The sequence below is a fragment of the Larus michahellis genome, chromosome 9 (assembly GCF_964199755.1).
Source record: "Larus michahellis chromosome 9, bLarMic1.1, whole genome shotgun sequence".
In the NCBI taxonomy this organism is placed as follows: Eukaryota; Metazoa; Chordata; class Aves; order Charadriiformes; family Laridae; genus Larus; species Larus michahellis.
The window spans coordinates 47,576,249-47,602,742 of record NC_133904.1 but is presented as its reverse complement, the minus strand read 5'-3'; the positions used below and the strand labels follow the sequence as shown (position 1 = coordinate 47,602,742).

The 26,494-nt window shown below is 57.7% G+C and overlaps 1 protein-coding gene across 1 annotated transcript in view; it reads right to left on the bottom strand.

Annotated features, from left to right (window-relative positions):
- NALF2 (NALCN channel auxiliary factor 2) overlaps positions 1–24,667 on the bottom strand; it is a 34,192-nt gene extending 9,525 nt beyond the window's left edge. Inside the window, exon 1 of the mRNA XM_074601146.1 lies at positions 23,864–24,667. Within this exon, the coding sequence (XP_074457247.1) occupies positions 23,864–24,628 (765 nt within the window). The 5' untranslated portion in view covers positions 24,629–24,667. The remainder of the gene's footprint in view (positions 1–23,863) is intronic.
- Positions 24,668–26,494: the final 1,827 nt, after the last annotated feature.

Genomic DNA, 26,494 nt, shown 5'->3' with positions numbered 1-26,494 from the left:
TTTGGCTCAAAGCGGGGGAACACGTTCATTTTACAGGTATATTTTGACACTGGAACGTACTGAACAGTGGTATAGACGCCCCTGCGCGCTCCCGTCACATTTCCACTGGTTAGAGCTGTGCTTGGCAACCCTTCCAGGAGCAAAACCAACCCTGGGGGCTCACCTGTGACGGGGACCGGGCAGGCTGTGCCACAACCCCTGGCCTCTCCAGCCTGCCTGGTCCCCGGTCCCCCTCCCTCGGGTCCACTGCCACACGAGCAGAGGAAAGAATCTCTCCTATGAGGACAGACTGAGAGAGTTGGGATTGTTCAGTCTGGAGAAAAGAAGGCTCCGAGGAGACCTTATAGTGGCCTACCGGTATCTTAAGGGGGCTACAAGAAAGCTGGGGAGGGACTTTTTAGGATGTCAGGTAATGGTAGGACTAGAGGGAATGGATTAAAACTAGAGATGGGTTGGTTCAGACTGGACGTGAGGAAGAAGTTCTTCACCATGAGGGTGGTGAGACACTGGAACAGGTTGCCCAGAGAGGGGGTGGAAGCCCCATCCCTGGAGGGGTTCAAGGCCAGGTTGGACGGGGCTCTGGGCAACCTGATCTAGTGGGAGGTGTCCCTGCCCAGGGCAGGGGGGTTGGAACTGGATGATCTTTAAGGTCCCTTCCAACCCTAACAATTCTATGATTCTAAGAAAGCGGTTTTCATCTGCAGCTGAAAGATGCACCTTCCTCAGCAAAATCCAGCTCTTCCCTTCCACCTTCCGTGCGTCCGTGCCCATCGCAGCTGGCCAGGCAGAGCCCAGATGGCTTCGGTTAAGACCATTATCTCGCACATCCCCCTTTATCTCCCGAGCATCAGGCACGGGTGGAAACTGTTCGCCTTTGCTCGCTGTAAAAGGGAGGGAGGTCTCTTGTTTCTCATGGGCAGCAGTCATTCCTCAGGCTGCAAGAAACCCACGACACCGCTGGGAAGAGCAGCACCCTCCGCGGCACTTCCAGCTCATCTATGAATATATCTAGTGACAGAGTTAAGGTCATGTTAATGACCACATCCAATTTCCTTTGAAACCAACTAGAAAGGACTCCCCGTGATTCAAAGGGACTGAATTTCCCTCCTCGGCGTGCTTGGAGAAAACCCCGTGCTCCTCCTTCCAGCTGCATTTTTATTTTCTGGAGGCTTTAAAAACATCACTTCTTTGTTTCCCCATGTTTTCCATAGATCCTTATCATCCGTTTGTTTGGACCATGGTAGTGTCTCAGGATTAAAGCTGGTTGGGAAATTCTTGGCAAGTTATTTTGGGGTTTTTGTGCTGGTTTTGTTTTTGTTTTTTGTTTTTTTTTTTTTTTTTTCCCTGGAAAATGCCAAATCATGAAAACCAGAATTTTCATGGAAGCGTGTTCGTTTTGGTGAAACTTTCATCACAAAAAAAAAAAAAAAAAAAAGTTTAATCAGGACCAGGACAGAATATATGGAGCAAGCCTTTCAGAGCAGTCAATAGCCCTGTGGTCAAGGCTTTCAGCTGGGATGTGGGAAATTCAGCTGCGGTCCTGCTTTTTCTCCCTGGCCCATTGGATGTTAATTATTTAGACAAAGTGGAACAGCTCCAGAGAAGGGACTGACTCTGCAATCAGACTGTGAGGACACAAGTGGGAGGGAGAGCTTCGAGGTCTGGTTCGGCATCTGCCCGAGATGATGCCCTCGGGGCCGAGGAGGAGGATGGGAGATGGGCAGGGCGAACACAGCCCCTGCTCCAGAGATGCCACAGCCACAACACGTGTCCTCCCCACCGGCCTCCGCTCCCTCAGGGTGCATGTCGGGAGCAAGGGGACGGTGGGACAGTGAGGAGGATGCAGAAGGACCCCTCGGTGGCGGGGATCGTGACACTTCACAAGCGCCACGGACTTTTCTCCTTTGGGAAAGCATCTATCATTGCTCTCCAATGGACATCAACAGGACATAAAGGAGGGTTAGACACGTCGGTGGACACTGACACCTTATGATAGATGGGTCAGAGAACCAGAAGGTATAAAAAGGGGCTTCAAACCATCCACTGACTGTCCAGGACTGAGCCAGATGGGATACATCCTTACTTCGGTCGGAGGACTCGGCACAACGCTGTTATTTACGCGCAACTACAGATGCACGTGTAATCTGGAGCAAACCATAGAGGTCCCTGCCTCGAAAAGCTTGCACCTGCAAAGACGCGCTATGTGACAGCCCAAAACGCGGGGACGCCTCTGGAAGGGACAAACCGAGGACAGTGACCAAGACACGCAGCCCCCAGAGAGCAGGCAGCTGCCGGGGCAGGGGCATCCCGCAGGCAGGGGCTCCGGTTCGCCGGGCCGAAGGCGATGCCATCCCCTTCTCCCCGTTAGAGGACACGGGCATCCCACCGGGCCAGGCAGGCAGCGGGTAGGCACACAGACCCGCCCCCAGCAAGCACTACCGAGGAAATCGTTATAAAACATGTTTTCTGAAGAGTTTTTAGGTCTATTGGGAGATTTAAGGCATTTGAGGCGGGGTGAATTTCCTTAATTTCAACCTTCTAACAATTAGTTATAATTTTAATTATTAGTAATTATCGGAGTTAGTTATTTGGGGTGCTTTTCTAGGCAATAGAGAGCATCCCGAGGACAACACATCCCCCTGAAGCACCAGAGCACCCAGCAGCGAGGGGGCTGGAGGTGCTGCCCTCTTTCCCTGGTGACCGTAGCGGATTTTCTGCCAGCTCGAGTTATTAATGCCTGAATTTTAAACGGCTGAAGTTGGGTGGGCTGAATTCTCCCCCCAGCCATAAAGCTTTCAGGATTAAAAACCGGATGCATTAGCTGCACCACAAACAGCCCGCCAATTTTTAAACCAGAATTAAGATACATACCAGGAAAAGATAACTCGCCACTCGCTTTTTGCGATTCATCATTCGGGCTGCTTCTACGCGACAGGCCTGCCGGTCACACAGCACCCACAGCGTCCTGACGCTTAAGCCTCTCTCTTGCACGCGCTTTTCAGCGCTCCGTGGTAACGAACAATAAATATTCCGTAGGTGAAGCGCACAGTTTATACACAGCTCGCAGTGTCACATTTGCGCACAAAAATTAGAATCACAGAATGGTTCAGGTTGGAAGGGACCTTAAAGGCCACCCAGTGGCACCCCCTGCCCTGGGCAGGGACACCTCCCACCAGCCCAGGTTGCTCCAAGCCCCGTCCAACCTGGCCTTGAACCCCTCCAGGGATGGGGCAGCCACAGTTTCTCTGGGTAAATGCCACAAATGCGAAGTGACAGCGCACGCAACAGCAGACCCCAGCGTCCATCCACAAAATATCGCTCTCCACAACTCCCTGAAAAGAGGTTGCAGCAAGGTGAGGGGGGGTTGGTCTCTTCTCCCCAGGAACAGGCGATAGGACAAGAGGAAACAGCTTCAAGTTGCATCAGGGGAGGTTTAGATTAGATATTAGGAAAAATTTTTTCACCAAAAGGGTTGTCAAGCATTGGAACAGGCTGCCTGGGGAAGCGGTGAAGTCCCCCATCCCTAGATGTACCTAAGGATGTGTAGATGTGGTGCTGAGGGACATGGTTCAGTGGTGGACTTGGCAGTGTTGGGTTAATGGTTGGACTCCATGATCTTCTTAAAGGTCTTTTCCAACCTAAACAGTTCTATGATTGGGAAAGGGATCAAATCTGCAAGGTGATCCACAGCCAGCACGCTGCCCAGGGCCAGCGGTGGGTGCTGCCCTCCCCGGGGTGAGCAGCGATGCCAGGCTGCCACTCCACGCTTCCCTGGGAGCTCAACTGCTCGGCGGTCCCAAGGGGACACAGCAGCACCGCACGTGGACCTTCACAAGCAATGTCTGCAGCGCAACTGCTCCCTAAGGACAAGGTCACCCGTCCTCCCACCCGGCAGCCCCGGGGGACCTCCTGCATGGTCCCAGACGGGTACCGCTGGTGTGCCCGGCCCCGAGGGTGCAGGTGGAAGGACCAGATGGGGCACACCAAGCCCATCCCTCCCGCTCAGCCTGTGCTCCAGGCCCTCCAGGCTTAGCGTTAGACATCTCCATCAATGGGACTTTCTCGCGTTTCCCAAGGAGGTTGTTTTACCGCTGAAAGCACTCATCTCGCTGCCTACAAGTTTTCCTTCATACTTGACCTACATTTTTCCATCCAAAAGTTCATTCCCTTCAATCATTCCACAAACCATCCCTCTCCCTCCTCTGTGTTTACACATTTCTAATATTTGCAGATGTATCACGCTCCCCATTTAGTCATAACTTAGGCGAGCTCGACTGATTTACTCTCTCACATTTCCTGCGAGTCTCCCTCCCAGACCTTTAATCATCTCCAACTCTCCCACGCGCTGCTTCCCAAGCTCCAGTCGCTTCCACAGCTCCCACCTGGGGACACGTGCAGCCCGGTGAGGAGGGATGCTACACCGGGTGCCCTGGCAGGGGACTGCGGCCGTCACCTGTGCTGTCCCAGCTCCGGCTTTGGGCTGCAGCAACCCACGGTTCAGCCCTGTAGGCAGAAGGGGCAGCCGACACAGGAGACTCCCGAGAGCTTGGTAGGAAGGAGCCCGGGCTCATCCTGCGGAAACACAGCTTGCCCAAGCAGACTCTGCATGGATTTGCACATTTTCCCCCTAAAATGTTTCTGTTGACTCCTGTCAGGGAAGTTTAGCAGAGGGTTGGGTTTTCAGACAAGGACACTCCCATGAATTTAATGAAAATACTGAGTGAAAGAATTGGTGATATGGTCGACACGCTAGAGGGAAGGGATGCCATCCAGAGAGACCTGGACAGGCTTGAGAGGTGGGACCGTATGAACTTCATGAAGTTCAACAAGGCCAAGAGCAAGGTCCTGCATGTGGGTTGGGGCAATCCCAGGCACAAATGCAGGCTGGGCTGAGAATGGATTGAAAGCAGCCCTGAGGAGAAGGGCTTGGGGGTGTTGGTGGATGAGATGCTTAACGTGACCCAGCAACGTGTACTCGCAGCCCAGAAAGCCAACTGTATCCTGGGCTGCATCACAAGCAGCGTGGCCAGCAGGGTGAAGGAGGGGATTCTGCCCCTCTGCTCCGCTCTCGTGAGACCCCACCTGGAGTACTGTGTCCAGCACTGGGACCCTCAGCACAGGAAGGACATGGAGGTGTTGGAACAGGGCCAGAGGAGGCCCCGGAGATGCTGGGAGGGCTGGAGCCCCTCTGCTGTGGGGACAGGCTGAGAGAGGTGGGGGGGTTCAGCCTGGAGAAGAGAAGGCTCCGGGGAGACCTTAGAGCCCCTGCCAGAACCTAAAGGGGGCTACAAGAAAGGTGGGGAGGGACTCTGGATCAGGGAGTGTAATGATAGGACAAGGGGTAACGGTTTCAAACTGAAAGAGGGGAGATTTAGATGAGATATTAGGAAGAAATCCTTTGCTGTGAGGGTGGTGAGCCCCTGGCCCAGGTTGCCCAGAGAAGCTGTGGCTGCCCCATCCCTGGAGGGGTTCAAGGCCAGGTTGGACGGGGCTTGGAGCAACCTGGGCCGGTGGGAGGTGTCCCTGCCCAGGGCAGGGGGTGGCACTGGGTGATCTTTAAGGTGCCTTCCAACCCGAACCATTCTGTGATACCTCAGCCACCAGAGAGGACAGAGGAGGTGCTGTCACCCAGAAACTGCAACCAGTCACCAGGATTTCTGGGGTGCCTTCCCTTTTCCCTTTCCCCCACCAGGGCACCCACCTGCCCAGAGGGAAGCGTCGGAGCTGTGCGGCTGCCCCGGTCCCAGCCAGCCCTCACCTTGCCAGGCTGCGGGTCCTCCGGGTGTTGCAGCAGCCATTCCCATGGCTGTGCACGACGGAACCTCCCGAAGTCTGCTCAAAAATAAAGACAATGAAGACCCGCTGGTGCCCCACTCCACCAGGATCAGGCTGATCTCTGCAGGCAGATCTCCAGGAGACACCAGTGTCCTCCCATCATGCGTCTGCACAGACCAGTGTTACAGGCGAGGACCAAACTCCCTGGGATGCTCAAGCAGCAGCCTCACGGCTTCGGTTTTCCAACAGCTTTCGATATCTCAGAGCTTACACCACACAACCTGCATTCTCTTGCCATTATAAAGGACGTGTGACAATTTAGGACAGGAAGAAATTTATTCTCTGCTTAAATCAATGGGGAAAGCTCACCATTTTCCATCCTTGCCCTTTACGGTTTCTTCAGGAAGTGAGTTTGGTTGCAATCAGCATTTCTTCCATTCTGTTTGTATTTTTGGCGGATCTCCAGCCTGGCCAAGTAAATATAAGTGACCTGAACTCCAAAAAAAGCTCTGTTTCGGTGCCCTCTTCCTGCATTTTTAGCTCAGAGTACTGGCTAGACGACTCCAAGAAAGCACAAAGAGTTTTGCTGCCTAGGAAAGGGGCCAACTTCAGACACCCAATTTACAGGCGAGGAGGAGGACAGGCTATCTATCTATCTATCTGCATGTGAATCTTACGGGTGCGCCGAAAGATCCCATCGTAAAAGACATTGAAAAGAAAGGAATTGAACTGGATTTCCAATAGCTACCTAATTAAGCTACCTGTCTGCTCACACTTCCACCGACATCTGAAAGCAGCAGTCAGAGGGACGGCCTTTTCGCAGGCACTTCTGTGCCAAATTGAGTTCCCGCTGCCTCCTGTCAGCCCCAGTAGTGCATCCCCCATCTGAAGGCTTTCCCAGAGTCTTTCTGTGTTCTTAGTACTTCTACACAAAATAACATACTCGTTTTCTAAAGTAATTTGGCCATTTCCAATGCCGATCGAGTTGATTCCGGTATTTTGTAAAAAAACCGGCACTGCCTGTTGAACCACCCCAGCTAAACTTCAGGAGAACGAAGGGACGGGGATGGAGCACCATCCTCGGGATGGAACACCATCCTTGGGATGCAACGTCTTTGCAGAGGATGCAGTGCTTGGGATAGTCTGGATGCCCACCGGGACCACCACCTGTAATTAACCCAACGAGCTGCTGGTAGAATCAATGCTTGGGAATTTTTCCCAGGGGAAAACCCCGCTAATGATGTAGGGGGCTTGGTCCAGCTGCAACAAACCCTTCTCCTTAATTCGAGGCAGGGGCTGGGGCAGCAGCTGCTTCTCTGGAAGGAGAATTTGCAAACCAGAGGCAGAGAAGGATAACGAGGGCAGAGAGGGAAATGGGAAACCTTCCCTTACAAAATAACCTCATTCTGCACAGAAGAGGCAAGACTTGGTGCTCACCCTCTGCTAACCTCACGCCTGAGCAAGGCGGGGATTTGCCCCCACATAAATGACTTGGGGGGGGGTCTGAGCAGAAAGCCTGGGGGACCCCCAGCCCCACGAGCACTCGGCACCACCCCAGCAGGGTGCTACCGGTCGATCCCCCCATCCACGCCGCTCCCAGCGAGGGGACGCCCAAGGAGAGCGGAGCTGCCGACCAGCAGTAATAAGCGGTTACACCAGGTGCAAGCAAATTGGATGCTTTGAGAAACCGAGCGCGAGTTTATGGCTTGGCAAAGCTGCCCAGGGCTGTATTTAATTGCAATAATATTGGGCTCTGCTGAATAATCCGAGGAAGCGCTGGGGTCAGCGCTGGAAGGAGACCCAGGAGCGTGCTCAGGCTGGGGGTTCACGCTGGAATCTGCCCTCACGACTCTCCTCCTCCACCTCTAAGGCCATGAGCGCTCGACCTCATGAGGATGCTCGGAGGGCTGGAGCCCCTCTGCTGTGAGGACAGGCTGAGAGAGTTGGGGGGGTTCAGCCTGGAGAAGAGAAGGCTCCAGGGAGACCTTAGAGCCCCTTCCAGTCCCTAAAGGGGCTACAAGAAAGCTGGGGAGGGGCTGTTTGCAAGGGCATGTAGCAACAGGACGAGGGGCAATGGCCTTAAACTAGAGCAGGGCAGGTTTAGATCAGACATGAGGAAGAAGTTCTTTACACTGAGGGTGGTGAGACACTGGCCCAGGTTGCCCAGAGAGGGGGTGGAGGCCCCATCCCTGGAGACATTCAAGGCCAGGCTGGATGAGGCTCTGAGCAACCTGCTCTAGTTGAAGATGTCCCTGCTCCCTGCGGGGGGGTTGGCCTAGATGGCCTTTAAAGGTCCCTTCAACCCAACACATTCTATGATTTCATGACCCGTCTGCCATGGCGCAGGGCTGGGGGGGCACGTGAGCATCCCGCAAGTCTTGCTGCTCCCTCGGACCAGACCCCATCAGTGCCAGGGAACCTGCCCCAAACCCTCCTCCCCAAAGCACCCCGTTCACCCCCACCCGCAGGGAGCTCACTCGCATCTTGCTCATCAGGACACCCATCTTCCAGGTGGGCCGAGAGGAGAAATCCCTTCCAGACCCCCCATTCAGGCCGAGAGCTGCCCCCTCCCCTCCCAGAGCAGTTCCTGGGACTCACATTTCCATCGTGGCCTGAGAGGAGCATCTGGAGTGGCTGCGCCTCATTAATCTTGGACGCAGGGAAATGAGTACTGCTAATGAGCCGCTCGGGCATCTCTCCAAGCTCTGGCACATCAGGATGCAGCGCGGGAAGCAGGACGCACAAGGGGGGAGAGAAGAGCCCCCTTGGATGGCAGAGGATTAAGGGAATGCTAACATCCACGGCCGGCCAGGAGGAGTCACAAACACAAGCTGCAATGTCCAATTACCATTGTATTCAATTACTGCCGCCTGCAATTCTGACATTAACAATGTTGAGCTTTTTAAACAGCTTTTTTTTTTTTTTTTTTTAAATTAGCCTTGCTATAGGCTGTTCTAACATCATATCTGTAACAGCTGGTTTTTTGCTGAGTTCTTTGATAGTTCTGGAGCTGCGTTATCTCCACCTTGCAACATTCACATGCTCTGGTTTAGGGGGTAAGAAAAAAAAACAAAACCCAAACCAAAAAAAAAACCAAAAAAAAAAACCAAACAACCAACTACCCAACCCCAAATCCCAACAACTGTGTGCGATTATGGTTTTTTTGTATTGTTTTTAGTTTGTTTCTTTTTTTTTTTTTTTTAATATAATGTTGACTTGGGCCTGGCGATGACAGCGCTGGAGCCACGGATCCTCCGTTTCACAACCGGGGGGGGGGCGAGGGCCGGGGCGACACTGCCCATTGTACCCCGGCACCGTAGGGCATGGAGGGGAGTCAGCGTCTGCAGCTCCGGCCACCGCGATGGAGGCTGCCAGCAGGAACGGTGTGGGACGGGGACAGGCGCTCGGCGGGAATGGGCATGGCCGCACACAGGCTGCCATGCTCTGGGAATGGCACTGCTACAAACCCCGGCTGCTCGCCGGAGACGGTGTTCCTCAAACATCGTTGGAAACACTGTGCGGTTGGACCAGCATCCCACCCGCTGCCCACCAGGGATGGCTGCCCTGCAGCCCACTCCTCTCCAGGGCTTGTTTTCCCAGGAATTTTCCACCAGCCATCCCGTGCACGACACCAGTTTGCATCCCGGCTCATCACCTTAGCGCTGCGACCGCGCGGCGAGCCGGGACACAACTGGTGTAGGGGAGGCTGCGCCAGGTCCGGCACTGACCAGGTTCATCCTCAGGGAGGGTCCTGGGCAGGGGAACCCCCCCCGTCCTCCCCACGCACGTCCCTTGACGTCATCGCTGAAGTCACTCCCAAATTACCCCAAAGCAACATAAGTCAGAGCTATGCACTCAGAACACCTTAGTGACTTCGTGAAGAAGCTCATGGTTTCTTTAATCCAAGAACTGGGAATTAAAACTTAAATGCTAAAAACTACCTGAATGCCCCTTCTTTTACAAGGGGGGGGGAAAAAAAGCCCCCCAAAATAACCCCCCCTCCAAGCTACTCAAAACAAGTCTGAGACACACGTGACTTCCTAAGAGCTCATCGTTCAACACTAAGAGGACACAGCTTTAAAGCACCACCTCAATGCACTTTATACACCCAAAGCCCAGGCAACAATCCTAGCCCACTAAAGTTCACTACATCGGGAAGCTCGATGTGTGCCTTGGGAACAGCAGGAACTGGGAAAGGAGAGGAGAACAAGCGTCTCAAGCTGCCTGGGCAGAAACACACGCACCTTCAACACCCCTGGGAGCGCTGGGCCAAGGGCAGCCCTGGGCACTGGTTACCAGTGCCAGCTCCCAGCCCGGGGACGGATACCACATTTCGAGGCTCGTTTCTTTGCTAATCCGCTCATTGCGGCTGAAGGGCTGCCACGTGTCCCCGCTGGGGCAGAGGCCAGGGAAAAAGCTCGGTCTTTTGCATCCCAGCAGATGCGACTCGCGCCTTGGAACAAACCCAGGAGGAAGAGCCCGTCGCTGCGGTTTCTACCGAAATGGGGAGCATCCCCTGGAATAGCGGTGCTCACAGCGTCGCTTCGCACACCGGACAACCCGCGGCGCTGCGGCTGGGACTGAGCTTAGGAGACACAGCACTTGGCATCCCAGTGTGGCTGTGTGGCTACGTCTACCTGTTACACACCAAGCAAGAAAAAAAAAAAATAATCACGCTAATTAACATCACAGCTGGATGAACGGAAAAGGCGGTGACCACTGTCAAGCCCCCTCGCTTTCCACAGCCGGTACCCGTGTGCCTGCCCGTCGCAGGTCGCCTCTATCCCCTTGCACCCTCCAGGAAAGCACCCTGTACAGCTTCTCACTGCGGCGCAGGCCCACAGCAGCCAGCGCAGGAGCCGGTGCCGCAGCCATGGCGATGCGGGATGCAGGGGCAGAGCTGCAGGATCCCAGGCACGGGGCCGGCAGCGCTGCCCGCTCCCTGCCCAGCGCTGCCTGGCGCCCCTTCCCTCCCACCAGGACTCCCACTTTGCCCAGTGCAGGTCTGCCACGGTGGCCCCACGACCGTCGGGACCCGGACAGGGCTGACCGCCGTGGTCCAGCCGCCTGCCTGCAGCCACCCAGCCCTGCTCCTGCAGACCCCAGCCCACCGCAGCAGGCTTTTGATACCGTATCACTGCTCAAAAACGTTAGAATTATCACGAAATAACATTTTCGTTTAACTATCAAAACGCCACCTTGGAGTCGAACGCGTCCTTCCTCCAAGGGAGGATGAGGATGGGGTGGAAGCCCTCTGCTCGCTGCTGCCCACCAGCTCCCAGGGCGCAGACCCCAGCTCTCGCTCCAGCATACGTGATGTCGGCGGCATGTTCAACGTCCTCCCCCCGCACCCTGGGTCTGTCCCCTCTGTGTCGCCCTGTCATTTCTTCTGGCAGGGACTACCCGCGCTTGGACAGTGTCTAGTACAATGTGGCCCCAGTCTTGGTGGGCTGCCTGCAGGCGCTGCTGTAAAACAAATGTATTGAATCCAAACAAAATGCACATGGAGCCTGCTCCTTCTGGAAGCGCCTTGGAAGGAAGGACTGGGCCCCATTGTGCTACAGGCTGCACAACACCAGCAGTAGACAGTCTCTGTCCTGAGAAATGTCTGATGCACACAAGCCCGAGAGCGCAGTAAAGGCAGAAAGGACCGGCGCTCCCACGCTGAGCCCGCCGAGCGAGAGGGGCAACAGTAAATCTAGACCGCTTGCTTTATGCTTCTCCTTTCAAGAAGGCTTTTGGCTGAGGTTGAGAGAGGAGAAGACCAGCTCGCCGGGAAGGCGAGGCCAGGATGGGAGCGTGAAGGTATGCGTGGGAAGGGGATGGACACCAGGAGAGCCGGCCAGGAGACTGGGACAAACCGCTGGTGGCCAGACAGCGGGCAGCTTCTCTTCAGCATCCGGAGGGCTTTGTCCTTCTCCATCTCCCCTGTGACACTGCGTGGCCGGGGCCCAAGGGGGAAGGTGTCCTGGGGCTGGGGGGAGGCCAGGCCACGCAGGCACCGAACCCCGATCCTGCCAGTTCACGAGGGTTCCAGCACACCAGGACAGGCACCACCGCCCCAGCCAAACACCAAACCAGACCAACATCACCTGGCCCAAACCAGACGGGACACTACCTTGGCATGGGAGGCTCGAGCAGCTCCACTGCCGCAGACGCTGGCTGCAGGAGTAACCGAATAACGGCTCCTTAACAGCCCCCCCAGCACACGGTCCCTCCTGGCTGCCTCGTAGAAGGGGCCGAAGGAAACATTAACGCCAAGAGATGGGGAGAGCAGAAAGAAGAGCAGCAGAAGGCAAGAAAGAGCAGCATTTCGCTCCAGCGCGGCACTTCTTTAGGCAGCTATAGCCGAACCACAGCTCAGCTACAAGGAGAAAACATGGACGCGGCTGGGAGAAGCATCCCATCCCGAATGCTGTTTTCCCACAGGCGCCTGTTGGGAAGAGGGAATACAGAGGACCATTAACCAGCATCCTAAAAATAACTCCTGGGGGTTTCAGAGCCCCTCAGCGAGGCAGGCAGAAGGGCTGCTCGGGAGCAGTGATTTCTCTGCTGTAGTCGCACCAGCCAGCACCGCTCCGGAAAGACACGTGCCCATCAACTCACCAGCTAGTCCCCTGGTGATGCTGCAGGTAACCAGTGGGTTAGTTAGCAGCCTAGTCTGCTATCAGCCCAATTAGTTAAAAAGTAATTAAAAAACCGCTATGAAGCTGAAGATGAACACGACTGAGTCGGGACAGAGGGAAAGTCAGGTCCCTGCAATCTATTAGCATCACTTGAGGAATTCACTCCCATTAGATACTGCTGTAGCCAGGAGCTTAGCAGGATCCAAAAGTAGATTAAACATTCATACGGATAATGAGAACATCCTGTTACATTAGATAGGATATAAAAAAAATAAAGGCTAGACACTTCAGTGCCACGAGCCATAAATTACCCACCAGCTGATGGGGGCGAGGAAGAGGTTTCTCCAGCAGATTGGGTGCATCTACCCTCCAAGGAAGCAGCGAGGCTGGAGCATCGTTTTCAGGAGGGTGCGAGTGCCCAGCCCAGACAGGGCCACGCTGGGGTGTCACGACAGAGCTGCCTTTGCACCTGGAAGGGCCCGATCCTGCACACTGCCAGCAGCCACTCGTTCTCACTCCAAGTGCTTGAATGGTGCACAGCATCCCGCAAGGTCCCATGTTGTATGGGCAGGAGCACAACCTGGTACATACAGGGTCTAACGCACATCCCGCAGCGGGAGGAACCTGGCCAGGTTTGTGCCATGCTTGGTGCATGTCACTGGGGGGTGAACAGCACGATCTGGCCTGTCCCAGCTCCTCCAGGCAGCAAACAGCAGGGAGACAGGAGCATCCCACCTCGGCAGCCCGGTTCCCAGGCACCTTTCGTGGTCAGAGGCAGGTACACAGTCTCCCACACTGATGCTGCGGTTGTTTGGGCGGCTGCAAGGGCCTGTTACATTTAACTTGTGAGTAGAGGTCCCTTAAAACTAAAGGCAAAAGCAGAATAAGATCATTTCCTAGAAGCTTGTACCACTTCTGGCACCTTCTACTGATGGAGACAACGGGACTGGACACGGCTCATTTCAAACCTGAGAGCTGGAACCTCTTTTTTTTTTCTTTCCTCCCCAGCTGAACACCACTCACAGAAATCTCCCCCTCCCTTCCAGGTGGGGCCTTAATGCACCCAGGCAGGTGGGGAAAGATCCAGGATAACTCTCAATCTCCATGGGAAGCAACAGGAAGACTGCTCCCAGCCGGCGTCGCTCCTCCTCAGGCAGCGAGCCTCAAGGGATGTACTCCTGTGGGGAAGCCCCATCCCTGCTGCTCTCCCCTGGAGCTGGCCCATGACAAGGCTGGGGCTCTCCTCTCTGCAAAGCTGCCACCCTACCTGTAGCTGCTTTCCGCCCCCCAGGCCAGTGGCCAGGATGCGGGCAAGCCCCGGGGGCTCCCCTGGCCACTGCTGTCTGCTGGACCCTAAAAAGAGCCGGCACCTGGAGCCATGGGGCTATGAGCCCAGCACCCCGTCACCCACAGAGCAAAGGGGTGCGGGAGGGAAGGCAGCGAGTCACGGGCAGGGAGACACCAGACAAGGGGGTGAGCAACAGGGTCGGCGCCTTTGGTAACACTAAGACACACAGACATGAACTTCCAAAGCACGGTATGAAGGTTAATTATCCTTCGCGGAGCAGAGGCGCTTTCCCTGCATTTCCGCGAGCAAGGAGCATCCAGAGAGCTGCCCCACGCCCTGGGCTCAGCGCTGTCCCATGGCCATGCCACGAGCCAGTCCTCCGTCCTGACAGCTACTGCTGTTCCCTGACAAACCTCATTTTAACAGGAGAGCGATGAACGATCACAAACAAGTAACGCATCATGGCAAACAAATGCTGCTCTTGCGGAGGTATGCAGAGTCTTCTGCGGACGCTGTTTCGCCAGCCGCGCCGCAGTGGGAACAGGGGAACACCGGCCAAAGTTCATAAACGCCATTGAGTCAAATGCCCCGATTTTCGCAAGCACCTCTTCAGATATAATTTCCACGGGCCCAACCAGCTTAGCATCGGTCCGATGGGCTCCAAGAGCTTCCAACCCCAGGTACGACAGCGAGCAGGTTTGCTTTGTGGGCACGGCTGGGCCACTGCAGAGATCCAAATAACGTATGGGTGTTACAGATCCAAACCACACACCTGGAATTCACCTAGAAACTAAGCAGCAGGTGGCAAAAATCACAGGACATTGGTGTTGCACATGCCCTGCCTGCACAAGCACCCCTCCTCAAGAGGCAGATAGACACCCTGCCTGGATACAGAGATTCCCAACCTCTGCCAGCCCCGCGGGAAGCACGGCCAGGCTGACATGGGATGCCGGGCACGCTGGACAGGTTACAACTTTTTCCCAAACACGAACGACAAACAGCATTTTTACAGATGGCATTTCTGCTAGCGGCCATGCCCTGAAGAACTCCAGGGATTAAATAAGGATCTGGAGACCGCATCCAGAAGCAAACTCTGCCCCGACAGCACTAGGCAGCCCATGCAGGGACCCTCCAAAACACGTGGGGCTTCTCCACCCCACCAACACCCCTCCTGTCACCTACCTGTGCCTGCTGCTGCCGAGCAACCCAAGCAATTGCAGAGGGCCAGGAGCGCCCAGACACCTCAGAGACCTTTGGGATGGAGATGGGACCGCAGGGAACATCTCAAACATACCCTCGGAGAGCTCTGCAAACTGACCCACCATCTGCACACCCAGATATCCCCTCTCCCCACGCTGGGGGCTGCAGACCCGTTAGCAGCAGCTCACACGTGGCAGGGGGAGGGAGAGCAGCTGCCACTTGTGAAATAATCACCACCAACACCTGACCCTGCTTTCCTCGGGCTCAGCCTGGGCTGCCAGACCCTGCCTGCACCTCCTGCCCAGCCAGGGCTCAAGGAGCTGGGAGTGCCCCAGGCACAGGGAACACACGGAGGAGGAGGTGGTGGTGGTGGTGGTGGTGGGTGAGGACTTCTCCCTACCTCCACAGGCATCTCCTGCCCCGGTTTGCAGAAGCAGGTCTGTGCAGCGGGCGAACTGCCGCAGTGGCAGTTGGTAACACGGCTGCCGGAAAATGTTCTGGCTAAAGGCTTTTTTCCCCCGTGTAGAAAATGCCAGTTCTTGGAAACTGAAGCATCTCATGGGAAGATAGTAGCTCAGAGATGCTTCCCTGGTCTAGAATGGAAATTCGAGTGAAGCCAAGTGGAGGCCCCCCCATGAGTGATCCAGGGTGGGATGGGGGAGGCTTTCCCTTCCCCCCACGGAAATCAGCACAAGCCAGAAGCAGGGGCTTTGGGGAAGATGCTGGAGACCCCATCATGAGGAATAAACCATCCAGAGCAGAGCTCCCATCCAACCTCAGGCTGTTGGTAGTTGCTTTGTATCCTCAAGCGGGAGGACATACCTCCTTTTACAGCTTACTTCTTGGCTATGGGGTCATTCTCCAGCTCTCCTTGCCGCGGTACCTCCCCTTGCCCTCCTGCTGCCAGCCCTCCCATCCCTCTGCACCCTCCATCCACCAGAAGCACTGCAGAAGCTGCCGCGCAGAGATAAGATGTCGGCTGAGATGCCAAATACCTGTATCTTTTACTCCCGAGAGGATGAGCAGGGCAGGCAGTGTTTCTTTCTCCATCTGGGACCAAGAGCAGGGGGATGCTCATGCAGGCAGGGCTCTGGGAAAGCCAAAAGACTTGCCAGGTGATGCCCTGTCACGCTGCCTTTTTTAACACAATGGCCACATCAGCGGAGTTTGGGGGAGCCCACGCTGGCTGCGTGCACCCAGCACCGCTCCTCCCTCGGACACCCCAGGAGCACGGCTGGGAGAGAGGCCCCAGGGAGAAGCCAAGAGGAAAATCCAAGCTGGGAAGAGGAGTGAGGCCGAACTGGCCGAGGCAGGCAGCTGCCGGCTCTGCCCGCGGGAGCTGGGGCTGCAGGCAGCGTGGACAGATGGCTACTTCTCGCCCAAGCAGCCTCCGTGTCTCATTCACAGATTTGCTGTCCCTGAGTCATTGCCCTTCAAACGACAGCGGAGCCCGAGCTTCCTCTGCGCGGAGCCGGGCATGAGTCGCATCCTAATGGCATCCCGGTGACAGCGGGAATAGCCCCTGGCAGCCAGGTACATCCTGCGCTCCTGCCTCTGCTGCCTGCCTGCCTCCGGGCTGCCTCTGGAGCCGGGCAGCCGAGGAAAAGCCCCGTGGGGCATCTGTGGGGCCAGGCCTGGGGCCATGGGATGTTTCGAGGAGACCCCGCTGCCTCCTGGGGTGCGGGGGGGCTGGGGCTGCTGCGTGCGGCCCTCAGAGCTCCCGGGGTGGTGTCAGGGGTCTCTGCCACGGGGAGAGGCCAGGCTGTGAGCGATCCCTGCCGTGCACAAAAGGCTCCTTTCCCGATGGAAAAGATCCCTGTCCTCAAACAAGGACCACTTGAAGCCCTTCGCGTGGGCAGGTCCGGCGATGTCCTCGGTTCGCGCAGACACGGTGTGCATCCTCTTCCACCTCTCAGTGCTCGGCTTTGGGGAAGGTGCTGCCTCCTCTTCCCCGGCAGCGCAAGGATGCTGGCACGGCTGGCAGTCGGCGTCACACGAGCAGATCCCTTTGTCCGTGGGGACAGCACGTATTGCTGCATGTTATGAAAAGCAGCATCGCAAGCCGTCCCCGATTTGGGCCACCCCAGGCAGCCCGTGGCAATGGATGTGTACAGCAAGGCAGGACCAGGGGGGGATTGTGTTATTTTACCAGGTCACGCATTTTGCCGACGCTGTCACACGCGCTGCTGAGCTCACCGACTCCCAGAGGCTGCCTGCACCCGACGGGACCATGGCACACCGGACGCTTTCCAAAAGGCATCGTTAGCTGCTGAAGTATCGCACCGCGCCTCTGCCACCGGAGCTGAGCCTGCTTCTCCGAGGAGCTCGTTCCACCCCCCCGCTGAAGTCCCCGTGCGCATCGTGCTCCCAGGGACGGGCACACAGGGAGGGGAACCCGGGATCGCACCCAGCACCGGCGGCTGCAGGCACAGCCAGGAGCACACGGGCACAGGAACAGGCGCTGGCACCTGCGTCACTTGTAGCTACTTGGTGACAGTTTGATGGAGACAGATCTCTCACCCTCCCTCGCGCTCTCTCCTGCACCGTTTGCCGTCCTGCCTGTTGCCGCACGGAGACCTGCTGCCTTTATAGACTTTTTTTTCCCTTAAGCACTGCCAACAGACATTAACAGGCGAGGACTAACAGACACCCAACCAGCCCAAAGCAGGCAGCCAAACACCACTGAAAGCAGCGGTAAATCCCCTCCCATTCACACACAGAATCACAGTATTGTAGGGTTGGAAGGGACCTCTGGAGATCACCCAGTCCAACCCCCTGCCAGAGCAGGGTCACCCAGGGCAGGTGGCACAGGAACGCCTCCAGGCGGGTTTGGAATGTCTCCAGAGATGGAGACTCCACCACCTCTCTGGGCAGCCTGGGCCAGGGCTCTGCCACCCTCAAAGGAAAGTTCCTCCTCGTGTGGAGATGGAACTTCCTATGGTCAAGTTTGTGCCCGTTACCTCTTGTCCTGTCCCTGGGCACCACTGAAAAGAGCCTGGCCCCATCCTCCTGACACACACCCTTTCAGTATTTATAAGACCCACTTAGTATTCTTTTTTTGCAGACTGAAGAGACCCAAATCCCTCAGCCTTTCTTCATAAGAGAGGTGTTCCAGTCCCCTCATCATCTTGGTAGCCCTTTGCTGTCCCCTCTCCAGCAGTTCCCTGTCCTTCTTGAACCGGGGAGCCCAGAACTGGACGCTGCACTCCAGCATACACACCACCAGCCAAGTGCTGGGGGGCAGCACCCCACGCCTGCTGTCCCCCCCCAAGCTGCTTTGCCCCACAGCGACCATGTGGGTCTGGCCGCCAGCCCACCGCGCACCTCCGGGCATCTGGAGATGTCTCGACCCCAGGCAAAGCTCTGGACTATCCAAGCACCAGCTCAGCATCCCCCTTCCCTCCCAGATCACAGCACTCCCACGCGTCCCACGCACCGCTGGAGCATCTCTGACACCTTGACACTTTTTTTTCTTATTACAGAGCAAACTCCTTTCATCAGTCAGTTTTCGGTTCTTCTATTTTTCCATCTTTGATCTCTGTTTTCAAGCACCCAGGTGGCACCCGGCCCAAGGCGCAGGAATCAGGCCGTGCCAGAGGCTGCGCTCGCAGTAACTGCACACCTAAACCCACACATTCCTTTTGTTCAAATCCTTCATACAATTTAATCACATCTTTGCGTGGTTTCAGCAGGGCTGAAAAAAAATTACCTTTGCTCACATGGAGCCGGTGTGTAAGGTGGAGCTGCGTGCTCAGCTAAGCTCCTGCACGTGGTCTTCTTAAAATTGCCAAATTACGTACTGCGCTGATCCGCTGGAATTACTCTGGAATTCACTCTGCAATTCATTTATTTTTTTTCACCTCGTGAAATGCTAGTAAAGCTCCACCTCACCGGCCAGGCTTCTTTCTGGGGAAAAGCTCCAGGTGCAGACAGCAGAGCCGCCCGGGTGCCTGGGGACAGCCTCTCCCCTCCCGGGCGCTGCTCCTGCCGTAGCACCCACGAAGCCACTAGCGCTGCAAGAGGGGACCAGGCACCCAGCCCAGGGCGATGGGGAGGCAGCTCTGCAGTCACCCATCGGCAGATTCGCTGCGAGCCTCAATATTAATGCGAACTGTAAGATGGGAACCCCACCCCGGACTTCACATTTTAAAAAAAAAACCAACAAAACCCAACAAGATTCTGGTGAAAACGCTTTTGCTGTGGGTCTCCAGCGACCTCCCCTCCACGCAGAGGTCTCCAGGCAAGGAGCCATCCAGGCTCCGAGCCACAGTGCACCAGGTTGAAGAGCATTTCGGATAAGCTCAGCCCAAACTCAGCTCCAGCTGCTTTTGTGAAGGTAAAACGCTACTTTTGTTCCTCCCCGGCCCCGAGGTGCCCCCGGGACATTGCCCTCCCAAAGCTCCTGGCCCCATCGTGCTCGGGTTTCCAGGAAGATGCTCCGCAAGGAGGGATGCTGAGCAGAGACGCAGATTGCTGATGTTGTTTCTGGCTAAACCAGAGCAAGAAAACAGGATGCCCGGACAGTGTTTAACCCAGGCACGATGCTGTGGCACTTTACAGCAGGGACTGGCCTCCAGCTCTCACCGCATCGCCTGCGCACCCACAGCAGGGAAACACCGGCACGCCGCGAAAGCCTCGGGAGTGAAATCCTGCCCTGCCAGGCTCCCCGAGACGGGCTCTCCGGTAGGTAATGGGGAAAACCAGAGGCGAAGAAACAGATCTGGCCAGGGTGGCAGCGGGATTCAACAGCCACTGGCCCACGCGTGCAGAAAAACCCTGTTAATCTAATAAAATTTGAGATGGTACAGGTCCTGTCCAGCCTCGCCTTCCCACCAGCGCTCTGTTACCAGCCCCGGCCCTGCAGCTCCCGCCTGTCAGCCCTTCTCTCTCCGCAGCTTTATTTCTTGCAACCTAATGAGTCCTTAATTCAGCAGGCTTTGTCCCATAGATCTTGATTTGCCCTAGCACCGGTGGGAACGTGCACTTTGAGGAGAGCTCTCCGTAGCGGCTGTTGGTGAGAGAGACGGCACAAACAGAGCGCTCTGCCGTTACAGAAGCGAGCTCTCGTCTGGCGGTGGCTGAGCTGGAGCAACGCTGCTTTTTGCCTGTTCAGAAAGAGGGGAAAAAAGGCACGAACCAGCCATAAGCATCCCACCGGGCATCACTTTGGAGGCACGGGGATTTCTTCCTGCACTAAGTCCTGCAAAGCCTGAGCCGACGGCTCGTGCGCCGCAAAGGCTGATGCTGCCCTGCGTTTCCCGAGGGACGTTCAGGGGCAACATCCGCGTCCCCAGGGCCGGGACCTCCTCCAGCCCTTTTGAAGGATGCTACCAAGGCGTCACCACAACCGCTCAGTGCATGAAGTTCATCGCGTCTCGCAGTGACAAAGGTACAAGTTCCACAGGAAGAGGGGAGATGGAGGTGGCAGGAGCTGCTCCCGATTCATTTAATGAATTTCCTCTCTTACAAGCATTAAAAACCAAGTATTTTCCACGTGTTTTATGTACATCACCACTAACCGGCACCATGCCCCCAGCAGCTGGTGCTCAGGTCCTCTTCACTGCAAGAGGCGAAACGTATTTCAGAGGACGGATGGACCATGTGGACCCGCATTGTCCCCTCCGTCCCCTGCAGGGCACCAGGGGGACCTGCCCACGAGGGGCTGCGAGAGCCAGCCCCCACGAAACCCCATCAAATGCCAAATGAAAACAAACAATAAACCCGAGAAACGTATTTTCACGTTTCGCTGTCTCTCAGCCACAGGGATTTGTGGTGTTAGGAGTAATAAGTAAAACATTTTCGGAGTATGGTTCAGAAGCTGACGTGCGCTGCACGGGAATAACAACAACGTACGCAGAAAGTGGGATCTGCCTGGGAATTATTTCCGAGCAGAAAATAAAATGGCCTAGGAGAATATTACAGCAATGAGTAATCTAAGCAGCTGAATTACACAGAGACCCCACCATTTCACGGCATTTCCATCTCCCGCAGCTCCCGGGGAGATTTTGGCCCAGCCTTCCCCAAGCGCTCCCCTGAGCTCCGGGCACGGAGGGATCCCGGATCTGGATACCCAGGGGGCACGGAGGGATCCGGGGTTTGAATACTCAGGATGCTGCTCACCCACCTGCAGCACCCACCTTTCCCCGGCCGAGCCCAGTGCCCCGGAGCCGCGGGCAGCCCTCAGGGTATTTTATCAACAGGGAACGACGGGACTCGTGTGTCTCCTGAAACCGACCCGCAACGCTCCGCCGTTTCCAAGTTTTTAACTCCGGGTCAAACCTGCTGCTGTTAAGGAACCGGCTGCTCCGGTGGGGCTTTTGTTGTTGTCGTTTTAAAGCAGATGCGATAAAAGAGCCAAAATCACCGGGGCGATTCGGCTGCCAAAGAGCTCCGTGTGTGCTGTTTAGCGAGCCGCACTGCTCCTTGGGGACGAAATTACGGGGCTGGGAGAGGGGGGGGGGTACGTGGCTCTGCAGAGGGAGGCTGTGTGCAGGTGAGCCGGAGCTGCTTTGTTTGCCTGCCTTGTTTTTCCAGACGCTATTATGGAACAGGATGGATGGAAACGGGAGGCAGCACTAACTCCCCCAGCGCTAACCTCCCGCGGTGAGCGCGGTCCCTTGCCCCGCATGTTCACCCAGCCCCAGGAATATTATTTAAATCCTGTTTATCCAGCTACATGGCTCTCTGCAGCCAGAGTCCCGCTCCAGGGATTTTGCAGGAGCCGGCTGAGCTGTCTGTTATATTTTCCTCCGCTCCTCTCCTACTTCGCTGTCATTTGCTCTCCTATGCCGTTACCATCGAGCGGTAGCCCGCTGCTGTCGCTTACAAGCGGGTATTCACATGAGCAGCATGCAGCCGCAAGTCCCATCAGAAAATGCAGTATTATTTAGCATCTGGAAGGGAATTACAAATTCCTACAAATTCAGGCTGCTTTAAAAAATCCCGCCAGCCAGATTTTTTCCCACTGCCAACCACGACAAACGAGTAACTGCAGCCCCTGCTGAAGTCCAGGGGACTCGAAATCAGGCCAAAACTCGCTCGCCGCCACCACACCGGGTGAGTTTGGCGTTAGCCTGGTTTCACAAATGGGGAACAGCCACGAAGAGGGTGAGGTGGAGACTCGCCACTGCGAAGTCTGAAGGAAGGCACCTAAATACATACCGGAGCACCTTAAATAAACGGCCTGATTTTCACGAGAGACTGAAGCGAGCGGGAGCTGCGAGGGCTCGGGTGGGTGCACGCGGACTTGGGGACGCCCACTGGAAACCTCCTCGCGGGTGGCCCGGGCGGGCGCCTACGGGTTGGCCCTGCCGCTCCCAGCCTCCTGTTGCTTCCCAAATGCCGCCTGCAAAATCGCAAAGCTGGGGCTCACAGACGCTCTAAGGATGCAACCGCCAACGTGACACGGAGGCAAGCGAGGAGGTCCGTGCCTGGCCGCTGCTGCCTTCAGCCCTGCATCTTCTAAGCTCGTTTCCTGCTTTCTCATCAAGGATGTTAAGACCAGGGACATTTAATGAAGACTCATCTAAGCACGGCCCTGTTTCTAGATGCTTTACAGTCCATGGGAACATCTCCTTGCCCAAGACCCAAAGGTAACGATTATTTTCTTATCTTTCTTTGCTTCTCTCTCTGGGTCTCTACACCAGCGAGCACAAGCCAGTTGGACTGGGCAGAGACGGACGCTAAGCCTGAAGTGGGGGTGCCTGTACGTGCTCCCGGACACAGCACGGGAAGAACCCCGCTTCTGCTGGGCCCCCGGGAGCGGGAGCAGCGCCAAACCCCTTCATTCACCGTGGAAGCGGAGCAGGAGGACCGAAGCACTCGGTGCAGGCTGAATACTATGTACCTTTGAAACCGCAGGGGGAATTTGGGCAAGCAGATTGTAATTACCTGGCCTGGCACCGGCCCAGAACGCCAGCACTAGCTCCTTTCCAAAACCGGCTCCTTACAAAAGCGATGCAGAAACGTGGGCCTGAGAGCGGCGGCCAGGATCTCGCCGTTGTGCCCTTGATGAAAGACACCACCTCGGTGTCCCCAGCGCTGCGCCCCAGTGCTGCTCCCGCGCTTTCCCAGGGGATGAGGTCTGTGCCGAGAGCCACCCGCACCGCCACCGCAGCTCCAAGCGTCCCTCAAAACTCTCCCAGAAGAGCAGCGTCCTGTCACCGGGGGATGCTCTGCCACCATCCCTCTGGGGACGATGCTGTAACATGCCCCGCTGCCTCTCCCCCAAGACACAGCTCTGAGAAAGGGAAACAGGTTTAATTATCGAGACTGTTACGCTTCCCGGAGGCGATGTCTGGAGGGAGCACGCACAGGTGAGCTGGGCAGCTCGGAGCAGGTGGAGGCTGGAGCAGCTACGGTGCTGGGGCTCCTGAGAAAGCAGGGGAGCGCCCAGCAGAACCATGCCGGGCTCGGGACAGAGATGCAACCACAGCTCTCATTTTGGAGAGGAGATGGTCACCATGCTGAGGCTCGATCCGACTGATGCTGGGGAAGACAACCTATTCACTTGTGGAACATGGACCGTGCCCCGGGGCTGGGGACGATCAGTGACACTGGGGGGGAACGCCAAGGGGGAGGCACATCCCGGCCATCTCCCTGGGGAGAAGGGATGGAAGGGCTGGAAAACAGCTGCTGCATGCGGGGAAGGGGCTCCGGCGCTGTGGTTCATCTCAGGTCACCGCTCGTCTACACACCTCAGCTTAACGACGGCCGGGCAGAGCCCTGGGCTGCCCCAGCCCTGCGCAGCACCCCTCGGCAGCAGGCCAGAGGCGGCGGTGAGGGGCCCCACGCCTGCCCCAGCTCAGCCTGTGCGTGCAGAGGGGCGCGGGTGAGGCTGACGGGGAGCGGGGTGTCGGGATGGGCATGATGGGTGTGAAGAGATGTGCAAGTGCGCGCACGCTCGCCCCAGGCTGCCCGCCCGGCGGCACGGGGCGGGGGGGGGGGGACGACACCCCGCAGCACCCCCTCCTACCTTGCAGTCCGTCAGGCAGGATCTGACCGAGTACTCTTCCGATTGCAAGTACTTCTCCAGCAAGAGGTCGAACTCCTCGTATTTTTCCTGAGCGTGTTGGTCCAGCCGCTGGTACGCCTGGACGCAGCTGCTACAGGCCTCCCCGCCCAGCGCCCCGGCCGCCGCCGCCACCAAGTCCACCATCAGGTTGTCCACGCTGCAGTCCAGGCCGTCCGGGCCGGCCATCTCCCGCAGCAGGTCCCAGATCGTGTAAGTATCACAAAAGGAGAGGTTGAAGTTCCTAAAGTAAGCCTGCAGGAAGGTCCTCTTGGAGGAGGGAGAGGCGAAGAAGGGGGCGGCGGCGGCGGGGGGCGAGCGGAGGGGCGCGCCGGCCGGGGAGCCCCGCGGCCGCTGCAGGGCCTGCAGCCGGGCGCAGGCCGAGTCCAGGTCGCCGCGGGCGGCGGGGCAGGGGCCGGGGGCCCGGCTGAGGTTACCGAGCAGGGCCTCGCAGCTGCCGCCCGCCGGCTCGGCCGCCAGCAAGGCCCGCGGCCCGCGGCTCCGCGGCCGCCCGGCGCCGCTCCGCTCCCGCGCCCGCAGCTTGGCCCCGGCGCAGAGCCACAGATGGTCGGAGAGGAGGACGGTGAAGAAAAGGAGCGAGGCCAGCGAGAGGCGCCATTTCTGCGCCCGCTCCGGGTCGGCCACCGGCTTGTCGCTGCGGCGCGGCGCGCAGCAGACCGCCCCGCCGGCGGCACCCCCGCGGGGGTACATCCAGGCGCCGCGGATCATGCTGCGGGGGCGGCGCGGGGGGGCGGCGGCGGCGGGGCGCGCCGCGCTACCGCCGCTGTCACCTGCGCCCGCCGCGCCGCGCCGCCGCCGCCGCCGCCGCCGCCATGCCCGCGCCCCCGCCTACAGGCCGGCCGCCGCGATGCCGGCTCGGCCCCGCTCCCCGCCCCGGCACCGGCCCCGGCCGCGGCGCGCCGCCCGCCGCTCGGGGGCATGCCCCGGCCCCGCTCACTCGGCTTTCCGCTTCCCCGTCGGATGCGACAGCTGGCGGGCCCCGCCGCGCCCGCCGCCGCCGCCGCCGCCGGGCCCCATTGCCCTCAGTCTGTCGCCATCTTCGGCCGCGCCGCCAACACCTTGAGGAGCCGCGCCGCCCTGCGCCTGCGCGGTTTCCCCCCCACCCCCCGCGAAACCCTCCCCGAAACCCGCCCGCCGCCCCTTCGCCGCCCGCCGCCCCTTCGCCGCCCGCCGCCCCTTCGCCGCCCGCCCCGGGCACCGGCGGCGGCAGGTGCCGTGGTGCTGAAGGACAGCTCCGCCCGCCCCGCCGCTACCGGGTCCTGCCCCGGGGACCGGGGAGCGGGGCGCAGGTGTCCCCAGCCGCCCCCGGCAGCCCGGGTCCCGACAGCCCCGCGTGTGGGGTACCGCGTCCCGTGTCCTCCGGAGAAGGCAGAGGTGGCAGCCCCGGCGGGATTACCGACGGGCGGCGCGTCTGGCCTTTGTGCCCGTAAGGGACGGATCCTGAGCGGAGAAGGGCTGCGGAGGCGGGGGCGGGGGGGGGCGCTGTCCGCCAACAACGCTGCCCTGGGGGTCGCCCAGCTCTCCCGGGGCAGGCGGAGGGTGGGTGTCCCCTGGGCACTCGCTGCCTGCTCGCACTCGGCCCCGATTGCCCCCAAAAGAGCCCCCAACAAGTTCGTCACCGGGTCACCGGGAGAGAATTCTGACCAGGCACCAAAACTAAGAGGAAGGTGGCTTCCAGGGAACATCACTTCTTTGTGTCCCAAACCCTGTTGGCACCCGGTTAGGGGTTTCTCGGGCAAGTTAGACAAGAGACTGTCAGCTTACTGGGAGTGAAAAATAAACAGAGCTCTGCAACATGAAATGCTGCTGTAAGCAGAGCAGCAGGCATCCAAGCTCTGGGGCTCCTTCTCCATACATGAAGCCATCCTCACCCTTGGGCACTAACCTGGCTGCGGGAACTGGTTCAAGTGTTCCTATTTCTGGGGTTTTCATCAAGCTCTGTCCCAAAGTGAACCAACTCCTTCATGCCACTCAGCTGTGCTGTCAGCCCTTCAGCAACAGAGGTGCTGGAGCTGGTTGTCTGAGCTGCCTCAGGCTGGCCCGTGTGGGATCCTGCAGGCAAGGGAAAAGTCACCGGAGGCTTTGTCCTCCTCCCTTTTGTCAGCCTGACCCGTGAGGATAGCGAGCCCCACGGGAAAGGGGAGCTCGCGGTGTTTATGGATGCACAGGAGGGCTGTCATCTCAGCTGGTGCTCAGGGCGTTGCTCTAACGTGAGCACGATGTGTGGAAATCCTCCTGCCCACTGCCCTCCTGAATCCCAAATGCCCAGGCCTGGGCCAGAAGATCAGGATTTTACTTTGCTATGGCCACCCTCCTCTGAAGGCAGGCCCTGCACAACAGGGCATGGGCCACCGACCTCTCTGTGTGACAGCAAGGGGAATCTCGGGGGGCCGTACAGCTGGAGCTGAACTCCCACCCCTCCTACCAAGCAGCACGCCCGAAATAAAGAGCGCGTTAATCATGAAGGCCAACGTGTTGGAGCTGTACATACTCCAACGGTTAGCTCTGCTGTGGCTGAGGCACTGAGGTGAGGAAAAATCTGGTGTAGAGCCAGGAGAGGTTTTACAGCCGGAA